A 15,356-nucleotide genomic window follows, 5' to 3' on the forward strand; every position below is an offset into this window, starting at 1 on the left:
AATCATAAAGGTTGGAAAAGACCACTAGGATCATCCAGTTCAACCATCCCACCATGCCCCGTCAGGTTGGAAGAGACCACTAAGATCATAGAGTCAACCATCAAACCATCCCCATCATGCTCACTAAACCACATCCCTAAATCAAAACATCCCTATATCAAAACTACTGGTAACTGCTCTACTATATACTACATAGTGCTTCCACAGTCAGTTAATTATATAGCTTGGTGCTAAAACCTCATTAACGTAATGCAGTTTACGGAAAGTATCTACATTTACCAGCAGAACAATTTCTTGTAAGAAACACTTACCTGATGGGACTTATCTTCACTTTCAGAGACAGAAGAAAGCTCTGAGTTAGAAGTATTTCTTCCACTGTCAACAAATCAAAAAAAAACATTCACAAGAACAAAGACAGAAGAACCAGAAATTAGCAGAAGAGCACCACAGAAGATGGGTTCTGCCAAGGGTTTTACTTTTTATTTACAGCAAATATATTACAGTTAAAAAAAAAAAAGAAAAAAAAAAAAGCTTAACATGACTGAATTTGTGGTTGTGTAAGGAAGGTACATGTGCTTACATCAAACAGGTTTCGCTTCCCTGGCACTACCTGAACCAAATGCAAGGATTCAACACGAAAGGAAGAAACAGAACGTTTATTAAGCAAAACTCTACATTAAGTGTACACACATCTGCGATGAGAGTTTCAATGCAACCCAAGGAATACAAACGAGCCATCAGGATGGCAAGGACTTTTTAGAGCAATATGTTTAACCCTCAAAACAAGGCTGTCTGTCTGGCATCATTTCTGAGCTGCTGAACTGAACACAGCGGTCTTAAAGAAATGTCATGGATGATGAAGACACTGAAAATACACTCACCCCAGTGAAGAATCCTATTATTTTCCTTATTTCTTCCTTTTTTTATCCCCACAATAAAAAGATTGTTAAAAGGCTGCATGGCAGACAAGCTGGATGCAACAGCTGGAGAATTCTGCCCGTCAAGCAAAGTGACTTGCAGCAAGAGACATGCTTTATGCAAGAAAACCTATCATCTACAGCTTGTGTGAGTTCAAGGAAGAAGACCTAAGGATAACAGATGTTGAAGCCCTATAGTCTATCTTCGTTATAATCAGAATCCTGAAAAAAGCAAGGTCCAAATGACTCCAAGAGAATAAAGGCTCACTTACATACAACAAAATAGTCCAGATACATCAACAGTAGTAAACAGAGTTAATGCAGTGTTGATCTTTTTACATTTTAATGACTAGCTATAAAAACAGAAACTAGCATGTTCTAATCTGTTTACATTTCCTGAGCTTAGTTAAATCAAGAAGGAATGAACATTATAAAAATCCCGGTAAGTCACCAATAAATTAAAAATATACATAATATAATATATTATGAGCAAAGTTTGAGGGAGCTGGGCTTGTTTAGCTTGGAAAAGAGAAGGCTACAGGGAGACCTCATTGTGGCCTTCCAATACTTGAAGGGAGCATATAAAGAGGAGGGGGAATGGCTGTTTACGAGGCTGGATAGTGATAGGACAAGGGGGAACGGTTTTAAACTGAGACGGGAGGTTTAGGTTGGATATTAGGAGGCAGTTGTTCACACACAGGGTGGTGATGCACTGGAACAGGTTGTCCAAGGAGGTTGTGGATGCCCCATCCTTGGAGGCATTCAAGGCCAGGCTGGATGTGGCGCTGGGCAGCCTGGTCTGGTGGTTGGAGACCCTGCACACAGCAGGGGGTTGGAACTCGATGATCACTGTGGTCCTTTTCAACCCAGGCCATTCTATGATTCTATGACTCTATGATAACCACTATAGTTTAAGACGCCTGCCATGCTCAGAGCAATACCATGGCTCTGCCTTTAGGACTCCTGTGCAGAAACCATGCCATTAGCTTCACCAGCAATACTGAGATGCTATGGGTTTGCAGGTCCTTTTTTGATCTCTAACTGCCCTTCTAGCAGACTATGCGATAGCCTTCTCTAATCAAATCTCATGAGAGCTTTCAAAACCTGCAAGTATTTCCCTGTCTGACATGGAAAAGCATACACTGCTCCCAGTGCAGGAGACAATGTTCTCAGAAACGCAACGCACTACCGACATTAAACTCTGCTAACAAGAGTTGTTCAAGTGGACTCTCAGCTCTCGCATGTAATGTCACTACATTGGCAGCAGGTTTAGTATTCTGTAGGGCTAACAAACCCATGGAAATCAACACAGAAAACTGCAGGAAAGACCCTCAGCAATGCGGAACTCAGCCGTTTCTTTAAGAACCAACATTATGCATTTGAGAAGCGTTCTCAACCTACATGAGTCAGACACATGTTTATTTATGCGTGTTTATTTCCTGCATAGAGAATAATGTGTACCTTGGAATAAAACCCAGCTTTGAGAATACACTGCGAGCACGGGTACTTGTAATAGTGCTATGGGCAGATTAATTCAAACTCCAGTGCTCAAACTCAGCTGTCTCAAAGACTCGCAGACCATGAACTTTGATAAAACAAAGTACTTTTTTATTTTTATTGTCAGCTTATAGCACGATTTTGAATTATGGTATAGATAAAAGAGAGGTAGAAAGGTTTATCTCCTCCATTAACTTTTTTGTGCAGTACTTATAAAGTATCTGAAAAAAAAATGCTATGGCTGTTTGGTGAAAGCACCAGCCGCTCCCCAACAATTATAAGGAATCTCTTCAATGTGCTGCAAACCAATATCTGATACCTGGTTCAGAAGAGCTTTTCTTCCCATTAGCCTCACAATACCTTTTTACTAATTATTGTACTTTTTAACCAAGCTCTACTGTTAAGAGAGATCACTGAGAAATACTCCTATTTGGGACTTAAAATATCTAGCAGGTAAAACCTACTCAACACATTACATTTACCAGCCAAACAAAATCAACTCTGTGCCTAAAAAATGCACTCATTCTGGCCCTATTTACATGATCCCCTTTATGCAAGCTACTGAAAGGGACAGAAGAAGTACGGAAGGCCATATGGTCCTTTCCCTTGTTGGCAGTGACCACAGGTATACGAGAACCATCGGTCCCTTCCTCTCTCTGGTGTCTGTCCCTTCCCAAGGCAGCTTCTTCTCCTGACACTACCCACCCTCCGTGGCAGCAGAATTGCTGGTGCTTTAATGAGTGGTGTTTTAAAATGGTGCTTGAAAATCCCAGAAAGGATAGGAAGGATAAGCTAACCAGGAAGGCCAGCTTAACAGAAACCATACTGGTAAGATAAACATCCATCTTTCCCTGATATAAGAGAAGTCTGCAATACTACAGCATTCGTGATTGTCAAAGATAATGGAGAGAGATGAAAGCACCCTAGGTCCTGCAGCTGCAGCCATCAAGACCATAGTGCATCCCACACTGGGCTGGGAGCCTTGGAGCCCCTGCAGTGTCAGTGAAAGGCAGGACAGAGGCAGCAGGGTGGGATCCAGCACTGTAGATCTGCTCCTGATCCACTGTCCCACCACACCACATGGATTGCTGATCTGGGTGACAAGGACCTGTCTGTTGACATTTTGGGGCACATACAGCTGAAGCTCCAGCATTATTCATGTAGCAGAGACTGTTCAAGGGTAGGATTTGAGCCATGAAATTCAGGCTGCTGCATGGTGACCTTTAATTTACCCACAGAAAGTTAAATACATTACATAAAATTAAATTCAGCCAAAGCAGATGCTAGCTTATTTATTAAAAAGCTCAGCTTTCTTTTGCTTTCAACTGGTTTTAAAGCCAGGCAGCCCTGGGAGCAGACCTGCACTCCAACTCAGTTGGATGGGAGCAGCTCTGTAGAGATGGCTGGAGTCACTCCCCTGCAGCAACACCAGCCACAACACCTCCTGGCTGTCCCCAGTGACTCCAAAGGTACGTGACACCAGCAATGTCTCCTGCTTTCTCTCTCCAATTCTTGTCTCACCCAGGGTTTCTCCTTCCTTACACATAAGTATCTGACTTACAGCGTAAGTCACTTCCTCATTGCCAACATTACCTTCTACTGAGACAACTTTTAGGACATCTATGAATTGATTAATATCAGTAAGTATTTACTCCATTTCAGAGAAACAGGTACAATACATAACTTGTTGTCAATTTATGACAGGCTTGGGTATGGAAGATTGCATAGAATGACAGTAAAGGTTGGAAATGTTTTCTGTTGGCTGTAGTATTTAAGACAATTAATCCTGGTGTACTCAATCAGATGGTGAGCTTCTCATTTTTATCCATCCTTCTATCTGTCCTTCTATATGCTCCCTTTCAACAACGTGCACTAAGCAGAGTCATATAACTCTTTTTACATTGTCTATTTTGTCTCTTTCTTTTGTTGTCTGAAAACATGACTCCCAATAATTTCATTCTCAAACCACAATCCACCAAAATAAAAATAATTCAAGTACAAACCCAAACATTATTGCTGGGTTATGGGTCAATGTAAACCGACCAGAGCCGATGCAAAGCTAAAATTCACTTTACAGAAGTAAGGATTGTTTGATAACATTTGCTGACCATAGACTGCTTCTTTCACCATTCATACAGTTTGAAGATTGCAGTTTTTCTGGGAACAAGAAATAGTCCATGTCCTTTAGAAGTAAATGGAACTAATAGCCGTCGTCGTCGTCCATATCGCAGCCATAATCTGAAACACATAAAGACAAAGATACATAAAAATGTAAATATTCCAGGTAGGAGGAACATTCAAGAGAAGTACTGCGAGTTTCAGGTTGTTTTCTTGCTGTCCATCTAGATGATAAATTCTGCCATAAAAAAAGCATGTAAAACATCACATATTTCCTTCAGATTGATGAAAAAGTTCTTCCATTCTTCCTCCACATAATAAAATTATTTGTAAATAGATGTGTATAAATATTTCTCCTCACTTGCCACTGGGATGTCATTACATAGAATCACAGAATCCTTATGGTTGGAAGGGACTTTAAAGGTCCCCTGGTCCAACTCCCCTGCAATGAACAGGGACACGACAGCCCAGGGCCTGAACCAGCCTCACCTTGAAAGCCTCCAGGGATGGGTTTCTGTCGATGACAGAGGAGTCATGCAGTGTGCCCCATACATCTGACTCAGAACTCCCACACCTACTTACTCCTAGAGGCACAACTTGAAATTTTGTCCATTTTTTCAATCTAGTTCTGTTTCCTAAAATGATGCTGACTGTAAAGTCTGTGTGTTCTGTGCATTAGGAGGCACGTTTGTGTGTTTCTAATGCACTAATTTCTCTTCTGTGTCCTTCCTGAATGAAGTGAGAAAGACATTTTCTGTTGCAAAGTCAAACCTAAAGATAACGATTACATACGAGCATTCTGTGATATTAACCTTTATATTCCAAATTTAATATACTGCAACATTTCATCCGAAGTCAAGCAAATGCTCTGAAGCAGAAATAAAGTGTAATCTATAATAATTCGTCTAGAATGGCTGACGTTCAGCATCTGTAATTCCTGCAGTTATTCCAGGCAGACAGGTCTAAAATCCATAAAGAAAGCAGTTAGAAAGGAGTTATTTGTTCTGCTAAACAGCTCCGCACACCTGCATTTGAATTCTGGGAACAGTCCTTTCCTTTTTGTTTTATTTTTTTAAACTCTGATTTTTCAGCTGTTGTCCAAACCAGACAGGGAGCAGTGGAATGTTCTCAGAATGGTTTTTAAATAGCAACATTTACAAATAAAAAATAGCTCCGTGACCTTTATTCTATTTTTGCTGGGGATTTATTAATAAACATGGACCCACCCTCCCCCACATGGGTGTCTTTTCTTGGGAACGTTATTCTAATAATAAATGCAGGCAACAAACTGTTTTTTTCCTAAGGTTCAGCAATTATTTTGAAGTGCAGAAATCAATTTAAAAGCAACACATGCTTTTACGTGAACTATATTATATATATATATATATATATATGTATATATACTGTCCATGAAAGGTAAATTAATAGTTCTGGAAAGACTTTAGCAGTAAGTAACATTTCAGGAGGAACCTTGTTCTCATCTCGTTTTTTCAAAACCCATAATTAGCTGCCCTCATTTCAAAAATATTTTCATATATTTTCAAGGCTTAACTTCTAAGGGGAAGTTTTTAATAAAAGGTAAACATGGATGTGTCCAGCTAGGAAGAACACAACAGAGAGGATACTGCCCTTTCCTGTCAGCAGAGAAATCCAATTAAGTGAGTGGCCTTGTCGGGTAACCCAAAGAAATCAGCACACATCCGCATGCCATACAGCACACCACACACTATCGATGTCATTTCTGAATTTGGAGAACTCCTTCCTCCTAACACCTATCCCAGAAATGGGCCGTGATGATTGCCTTGAGCTGGACAGACAAGTCTAGAGGGCTCGTGCACCACTGAGAGGCAACGAGCCCCAAACTCTTCTAATAGAGGGGTTACTGACTCCTTACTTCCTCAGATTCACATTAATAAATATAATTCCAAAGAAGGCCCAACATCAGTTTCCTCTTGAGAAACCTTCTTAGCCTAAAGATCGAGATGTGAACTTTTCTCTGGAGGAGTCCCTAAGAAAGTCCCATTTTTGACAAAGGTGACTCCAATCTCTCACAAGAACGAGCTCAGCTTGGGATGAGCTGCCAAAGGGCTGAGACAAGTACAAGAACCCTGTCTGTCCTAAACTCTGCACCAACAAACCTGACAGCACCAGAGAAATAAAAGGCTGTAATGCAGACAACATCCCAACTTACCGTTTCCTCCCATTAACTGCAGTGCACTCATGCAGTGATCATCTTCTTCTTCTGCTTCTTCCTCTTCCACCTCTTCATCAAGGTTATAAGCTACTGGGCCACTCTCCACTAGCACAGTTGCTGGCTTTTCTATGTTAGAGGCTTCTGCTGGTGCATTTGGAAAGGTCACCTGCAAAACAGAAGATAGAGCAGTAGGACAGTCCTTTTTATTCAATATTCCTACGTAATGCTTAGCAAGAGGCGAGCTGGAATCCCACATCAAGTGCTGGAGGTGTAGCCATTCCAGAGAACATGCAAGTTCGAATCATAGAATGGCTTGGGTTGGGAGGGACCTCAAGGATCATGAAGCTCCAACCTCCCTGCTGCGTGCAGGGCCACCAACCTCTGTATCTAATACTAGACCAGGCTGCCCAGGGCCCCATCCAACCTTGAACACCTTCGGGGACGGGGCATCCACAACCTCTCTGGGCAGCCCTTCCAGCACCTCACCACTCTCTTGGTAAAGAACTTTCCCCTGACAGGAAGGCACAGAGAAATTTGGGCCTGAGGGCTCCTCAACAGAGCCCTGCGGGAAAGCTCACAACCTTTTCCTCATTGTGCTTGACTCACATCAAGCCTATTACACAGTAACAATGTTATTGGCACTTCAATGATGGTAAAAATGTACCCTTCAAATCAGAAAAAAAAAGAAAGACTATTAGGTTTGACAGCTCTGGTTGGATTTATTTGGAAGCACAATGAGCTGTGGAACAAATGGCACTCTTTAGACAGCACTTAATGCTACGGTAGAGCACTAAGTTGATAACACACAACAGCATCTGTACCATTTCCTATGAAATACATCAGAATAACGACCTCCAAGCTCTAATTTGGGAATTGGTCACTGATGGACCCATTCCAGCATCTGCACCTAATCAGATGCTCCAAGGTCAGGCAGGACACTGGGAGAGAGAGCAACAGCAGCACACAGCAAGCAGACAGCAGTGAATGTGGAGGTGCAGGTAACGCTGTTTCCACTTCAGGAATGGGGTAGGCACCAAATCCATCTCCTGCAGCAATGTGCCCTGCCCCAATACAGCTTCCCTCATCCCTACCACACGAAAAGCCCTGCAGTGCTCCAGGCTTTAAATCACATCACACAACCATGTACTGCTGCGTCTCCTCCAGTCCTGTTGGCAGTAAGGTCTGTCACAGCACTGTAATTATTTATTTGTTAATGTATTTGCTCGTGATACAGAAACTCCCAGAATCTTTTTAATCCCAAGCACATGAGAGGTACACCACAACAAAAAGTCCCCCTGTCAGAAAGCTAATGGTCTAATTATTCAAACATCAAAGCTGCTCCTAAAATTGTCACATACCATGCCAGTCAACCAAGAATCTGTCTGAGATATTTACAGCCATCTATAGGTTTGCTTCAATAGCTCATTAATAGGCCACAAGGCACCCATTAATTTTAGTAGAAAATATTTAGGTATTTGGATCACCCAAAGACAAGTTTTCATTATTTCTAATGCTCAAATTAATCATATAAGTTAAAGGAACTTCCCTCCAGTTTATTTTGTATTTCCTACCATTGTTTTTTGCCTCTAGACCGATGAAGTTGAGTCCACCTACATTTCAGGTATAAGAAGAAACAGACCCAACCATTTGACATGAATCATAATGTGTATCAATTTTTATGCTTAAAGTTTCCATCTGCTCTGAAAAAGTGAGTGAATATAAAAGAGCTACAATTGAGTCATTATTTCTTAAAATTGCACCATGCTAATTAAAATGTGACCTTCTTCTAATTATCATGTCCACTTCCAGATTGCTGTATTTCTAAAAATGTGCAGGGTTTTCTAATGAGCATAACATAAGAAGTGAAAATGTATTTCCCTAGGCAGGATATCAAACTGCTTCTGAAAATCAGTGGGTTTTAGTCGTTTTAAAAATAAAGCAGTCAAACAACACCTTTAAATAGAACTTCCTGGACTCACTTCCAGACAACCTGGACTTCAGTTTGCCATGCAACTTTACATACGCACAGGCATTGTGAAAGCACATCAGGCTATCAGAGTTGGCCAGCATCCTTTCAAAAGGGCATCAGTGTCACACATACATGGGGAAAAAAGAAAGGAATGACAAATTCCTTTGGTATATTAGGAACAGAATGGTCACACAGTTCTTTTATCATCTGCAAAATGCGTGTGTTTACTTTGTACAGTGTAAATATAATAACAAAGGAAAGCTGTTATTGCTATGATTGATAACAGCCATGACCCTTTCAGCAAAACATTCACATGCACAAAGCCACCCTGGGAGGGTTTCTCATGGTGACCACTTACTAGCTCTAACTTTTCAATGGAAATATAATTATTTCCAGAGCAAACGAAACAAACAAAAAGAGTAAGCCAAGTTATAGTGGGTAAGCTGTCACTTCATGCTTCTTCACTGTCCTCCTTAGGCAGACCCCAGAACCTCAACCCTTCCCTTGTGTCACCACCAGCTCCACAGAAGTAGCACTTACTATCATCCCCCGTCTCTGTGGGCATGGTCCAAGTGATGAAATAGGCACAAGGTCTGCCTCTCCTACTACTTGTTCAATATATACCCTTTTAGATGCTTGCAGGGAATCTTCTCTTTTTTTCCTATTGAACTAGGGGTTATGAGGGGTTACTAAAGTTACTGATGGGTAACTAATGGCAAACCTTGGTGAGAAGACAGACAACTTCAGTGTTGCACTGCTTGCAGTAACCAGCTCCTGCTCTGACTGACCACTGAGATATGAGTCTCATTTCTTTTGCCCATATTTACTATATAGACCGAGCCAGGCTGAGAAAAGCTTGTAAGAATTTCCAGACTAACTGAAGCGGTTCAGGGGAGGTTCAGGTTGGATAATAGGAAAAATTGCTTCTCAGAAGGAGTTGTGATACAGTGGCACAGCTGCCCAGGGAGGTGGTGGAGTCACCATCCCTGAAGGTGTTCAAGAACCATGGGGATGTGGCACTGAGGGACGTGGGCAGTGGGCATGGTGGGGGTGGGCTGGGGTCGGACTGGGTGATCTTAGTGGTCTTTTCCAACCTTAATGACTCTATGAAGAGCTGGGCTTTACATACCTCCTCAGTGGCAGCCTTTTTAGCCAGCTGTGTAGAAATCAAGGGTCTTAATCTGGAAAAAAAGAAAGTAATGGTGAACATCAGAAAAGTTATACCATATACAGAAGAGCTTGATGCACAGTATTCACTATGCAAAAAATGAAAGCACTTTGCTAGTATTCTGCTGTGCACTTACTTTTTTAAAGACACAAAGCAAAGCTAACAGCAGACAGTCACATACCATACAATAATTAGTACACACATTCCCTTCTAAGCACCTGCCCCAGTTCAGGATCACGGAGAAAAAAGCCAGTCAACAAGGACAACAGCAACACCTCATCCTGAAAGTCCACGAAAGGGATGTTTTGATCACGTATTACAGAAATGAAAAGACTGAAGGAAGCAGTGAGGAAGAGAAGAAGCAAGCAGCCCTCACAGCAATGCCTCATCCCTCTGCTGCTGTCCCGAGGTGCAGCAGCAGCACTTCCAAGCACAGCAAAAGCTGCACCTGCAGGCTGCCTGCCAGGAAGGAATGCGGGTGGGCACAGAGCAGCAGGTGACACTTTGGGGAAAAACAATGGATATTTTGGAACAATGCAGACATGGCAAAACTGAGCCACCTTCTGAATTACCCAGCACTGCTCTCCAACTACTTCCCTTCATTTGATGACATATGCAAGATACCAATTAGACTCCATACACAGGATTCTGTGATTATCAGATTGAACGTTAAACTCTAGTTACAGAAATCATCAGCAAAAACAAGGGGACCCTGCATACCTGGAATAAGAAGTGACAGAAACTGAACATAAGCTTTTTTTTTTTAATTGCATCAAAGAAGACCTGCATATCCGAGGAGAAAAGATGGATCAGTATTACACTACAGCTGAACATTAAGTATCTTTCTTTTCTGAAAAGCATTTCACAGTCTGTTGTCTCCTTACTGCCACGAAGGCTGTTCTCAATCCATCACTTATTGCTGCTTTCTGGTCTCTCCTCCTCATCTAGATACATCCAGCCATGAAAAGCATGACTTGTTTTCGACTGAAACACGGCTCCAACAGCTCCCCAAGTATGTCTTATAACTAAGTCTACGCAAACAACTTAATGAATACCAATTTATGTTTCCAGAGATGTAGCCTTTTATGATAAGCAGTATCTTTCCTCTCCCTTTTCTATTAGTCATTCCTTCCTGTTAACACACAGATACTGGGTTGTTTTCCTCCTTATTTATTTATTTCAAATAATCAGCAGGAGGAAACATAACCCCAGAGGGACGAGCGGGGCGGACTTCAGATCATTATCTGTGATGAAGAAGACAATATTAAAATACAAGGCACTGGCTGAGCTCCAAAAACGGTCATCTCTGGAACGCTTCGCAAGCCCCGAAAGGCATTTCAGCAACCAAAGGACTCCAAGGTGACTCCTTGCAGCAGATACAGATGAAAAGACAGCACAGGAGTGCTTCGGGAGCTGCACCGCTGCACGATCCAGAACACATTCTTGTGCGACAGACACCTCTTGTCATATCTTATGATGATCAAACTCTTCAAGAAAGAGATACTCCTGACCCACATAAATTATCTAGCGCTTACAATTCCTGGCAGACTTCTGGGCGTAGAGAGAGTGCATGTGAAGGCACGGGCGAGCTTCACCCCGAGTGTCTGACCGTCTCCTTTCTTTACCTAGCTTGAATCGTACAGCTTTCCCAAAATTCAAGGCTACCTGTCAATCTGTGCTTTCCAAAAGCCACCCTGGTCAAACACAAAAACACAAATGCAGCGGGGCCAAAAGGTGAAGCAGCTGAGGGATGCTAATTATCATCCAGGTTGTATTTTACTGACATAACTGAGAGAAAGCCCAACGGGGGTAAGCAGTGAAGGACCTTTATTTTAAACCACTAGAAGTGATTATTGTAATTAACATTGCACCAAAGATAGCACCCACTGCTTCATGGTACCAAAAGGCTTCAGACCTCCCTAAGAGCACCCTGAAATCTTTCCTCCCCCCAATTAAAATCAAGCTGTTGAGTAAGACTCACAAGGTAATCAGAAACTGCTGACGCTTCTTTTAGAGCAAATTATGCGTGTGCTCACACAGTGAAGGAAACCATCACAAGCTATAGGAAGCTGAAAGTAAACATTCCAGTTTCACTTTAATTAAAATGGTCCCCTAATGAAAATAATAAGATTCACACTTATGAAAAGCCTACCTGCAAACTAATGCTATATCCGAGAGCCCTTCCATGCCATTTTTCAGCAGCGAGTGACTCCTGCACCCGTTCTGAAATTAAAGCTGTATTTCTGCTCCGTGCCAATTGCTCACAAAGCACACATCGTCACTTCATTACTAGAAACACAGTGCTGTCATCCAGTTTAGGTAATGCGGTTTCTCCCTCAGCACAACATTTCATGCACCATAAAGCCCAGGGCTCGCCTGGGCCCTCTGCGTCGTGCTACTGCAAGCTACAGCAAGAACTGAGACAAGCTAAACACACCATCCCAAAGAGAGAAAAACTTCTTTTCCCTCCAAAATAATGCTTTTCAATATGATTTAAGAAAAAAAGTTGGTTTCTCTCCCTTTGGTCTCACACCCATGGAAAAGCCTACTGTTACTGTACAAACTCATCCAGGAAGGCTTTATAGGGGTGCCTGGGTTTGGTTAGTTCCTTAAATGCCCTGATGCCCTGACCTCCTTAAACCAGAGCAGCTGCAGCACACCGGCCATATGGAGCCATCAATTACTGGCTGCCATGGCTACCCATACGGCTCCTTCTGCTGCCTGGCTGCAGTACAGAGCATGAAGGAGAGGGGTGCTGCATGTCCTCATGGAAAAGCATGACTGCTTCTGAGGCTGAGACAGGTCTGAGCATTACGGACCAAACAAGCAGCTTGAAACAACAGGGAAGTGAAGAATCTCACCCTACTTTTAATCTATAATATGCTTTCAAGGGACGCAGAAAAATCCTGTCCTTTAAAGTCCAAGACCAAGACCCCTAAGCGAGCACCCCATCCTGCATTAAGGTACGATCCCAAATACACTAAAGCAACAGCCTCTATTTCAAATGTAATGCTGTGACTGGAAAGCAGTGGTGTTCCTGGCCTTCCCAAACCTTCCAGCAGCTGCTCGTTAGCAATGACAATTTCTAGTTTGGAGCACTTCTGTTATGAACTCTGCAATCAGATACAGTCAGCACACTGTATTACAGTACAGTGGGAGGGAACAACAAACCAGCAACTTTCTGAACAGCAATACGATCCATCCAAAGGAGGGGAAAAAAAAAAAAAAAGTAAAAAAAAAGACTTCACACAGCCCTAAGTGTTATATCCACATTTCAAACTGCTTCAGAAATTATACAGATCTACCAGCGCTCGTGTCAGCCAACACACGTAGTGCTGGAAGCAGATCATGTTGACATGTTCCCGACACAACCAGCAGCGCAGTACGTGGCATCAGAGGCTGCTCCCCACCGAATCTGCTCCGCTCTCAGCTGAGATGTGCACGATAACATCGAGGTTTGTCCTCCAGCTTAACGATTTAAAAGAAGATGCAGCATAATAGCTTCTGACAGGGCTGAAGATCACACAGACTGAACTTTCAAAGCGAACAAATTCTCTGGAAAACAAGCTGGCTGTGACAAACAACTGTTTTTATTTTGCTTATTATTTAATAACAAAAGATTACACGGCACAGTACATAAAATAGGAGGAGTACTATGAGGCAATAAAAGCACGTAACTCGCATCAGGCTGTTTGCCCACTGAAAAGGTTTATGATTCCATAACAATCTCCTCAGCAGAGCCCTGAAAGTAATTTGGAAACTCACCCAAAGCTGTGTTTCTTACTGAATTTTAAGTTAGGCCATCCAAGTAGGGAACATCTTACTGCTGCTTACCACACATACTAATTTTATACACAGACAAACCCAGAATACACAACTGGGAGTGGAGCCTGGAGCCACCAGCCTGAGGTACCATTATGCAGGTCTTCCAAGGCAAATGTGTATAAAACCTGTGTAACTCTACTTCAAGTATTTCATACATCTGCCACTCCAGTGACAGAAAAAGCCATTTAGAAACAGTCCACTGGGAGTTGGGTCAGGTTCTTCATGCTGGTTGAGATACCCCTCCCACCTGAGGCCAGATGGTCTTGCCTCAGGAAGTCAGTTTACCAGACATCTGTGTGAGAAGGAAATTAATATAAATGTTTATCCCGGCTAAAAGTGCCCTTTAATTAGGTACTGTCAACGTTATCCTTACCGGAAAGCTGGGAATTACCTCTCTGCGAGGCTTTAATGATCTCGTTGGAAAGAAAACAGCATCAGGAGATGATGACCCATGGTTCTGCCATTTCAGCACAAGAGAGGAGTGACCTCCCTGGACAGGGACCACGGCTCTTTTGCAAGGCAGACTGGAATAATGACAACAATCCCAGAGCACTTTGGGGTTCGCATATACAGCTGCAGACCCACTGCTAGCTGTGAGCTGGGTGCTCACGAGAGCCATTCCCTTCTCCTAGGAAGGAAGCCAAGGTACGTGGCCAAGGCCATGGGTGGTTATGACACTGACCAATGGCCATCTGATGCCTGGAGAATAGGGACTGCAGTGTGAGGGTGCACCGTGGCACATCTAAGGGAGCCCATAGAAAACATGAGCTCTATAGAACGACAGAACATCACTGATGCTCACACCTTGAAACCACGTGCACTTGAGTTGTCTGGCTTTCAGACAGCCATGCTGACCTTTGCCCAGTCCAGCTCATCATCCATGTGAAGGCATCAGGGAGTTTCTCTGAATCATTCTTCCTAGCTATAGGGCTGCAGAGACCTTAGCTAATGACAAGAGATGCCAACCGAAGGGTATCTCCACATGGCAGCGACCTCAGTTCATGCTGCTTTGGAGCTGTACCACTGAGACTGATGGAGTAGCAAGCAAGATCTGAACCCTACCAGATACCCTCCTCTCTGTGCATCAAATATCATAGAGAGAGCCATTTCAAGTGGAAAAACGCAAAGCTGAAGTGACAACAAAAAATAGAATGAAATGAGAAATTGTTCCCACTTTTGATTCCCACTCAGTCCTCTTTAATGCTGGATCAGAGGAGTTACGCTTTCATCAGCGCGGCATCAGACAGCGCAGCACTGAGAACACCTTCAGCACTAATGAGGTTGGCCTCTTCTAGCAAATACCCGGGCTGAAGTATTTAGGCTGTATGAACTCGCAGGAGTAAACTGGTTGAAAAGAATAAGAGCCTCTATCATTCAGTACAGGAAATACCTATCAGAAAAGAAATAAGCGCCTACATCACTCGCCAATGCACTTCTGAATGTCTCTTGAAAAGCCAGAAGTTTGCTAATGTACAGTGAACTACACACTCATTTCACGCCTCCCTGAGAAGGGCAGAGGTTGCCAACATTTGCTGTCTTCACTAACCCAGCTCAGAGTGAGCAATATTCTCCGTAGCTGCAGCACTCATTCCTCAATTAGATGCTGTAAGACTTGCCATTCTTTCCACTAAAACAAAAGGTTTTCAACAACAAAAATGAAAAGAATGA

The 15,356-nt window shown here is 42.7% G+C and overlaps 1 protein-coding gene across 8 annotated transcripts in view; it reads right to left on the reverse strand.

Annotated features, from left to right (window-relative positions):
- Nucleotides 1-454: 454 nt before the first annotated feature.
- BRF1 (BRF1, RNA polymerase III transcription initiation factor 90 kDa subunit) overlaps nt 455-15,356 on the reverse strand; it is a 163,338-nt gene continuing 148,436 nt past the window's right edge. For all 8 annotated transcript variants that reach the window (XM_421405.8, XM_046941974.1, XM_046941975.1 and 5 more), the window contains 3 exons: nt 9,825-9,876; nt 6,724-6,892; nt 455-4,652 (listed from right to left, as the gene is read on the reverse strand). In XM_421405.8, coding sequence (XP_421405.2) covers nt 4,615-4,652; nt 6,724-6,892; nt 9,825-9,876 — 259 coding nt within the window. In that variant the 3' untranslated portion in view covers nt 455-4,614. The remainder of the gene's footprint in view (nt 4,653-6,723; nt 6,893-9,824; nt 9,877-15,356) is intronic.

The sequence above is a fragment of the Gallus gallus genome, chromosome 5 (assembly GCF_016699485.2).
Source record: "Gallus gallus isolate bGalGal1 chromosome 5, bGalGal1.mat.broiler.GRCg7b, whole genome shotgun sequence".
NCBI classification, from domain to species: Eukaryota; Metazoa; Chordata; class Aves; order Galliformes; family Phasianidae; genus Gallus; species Gallus gallus.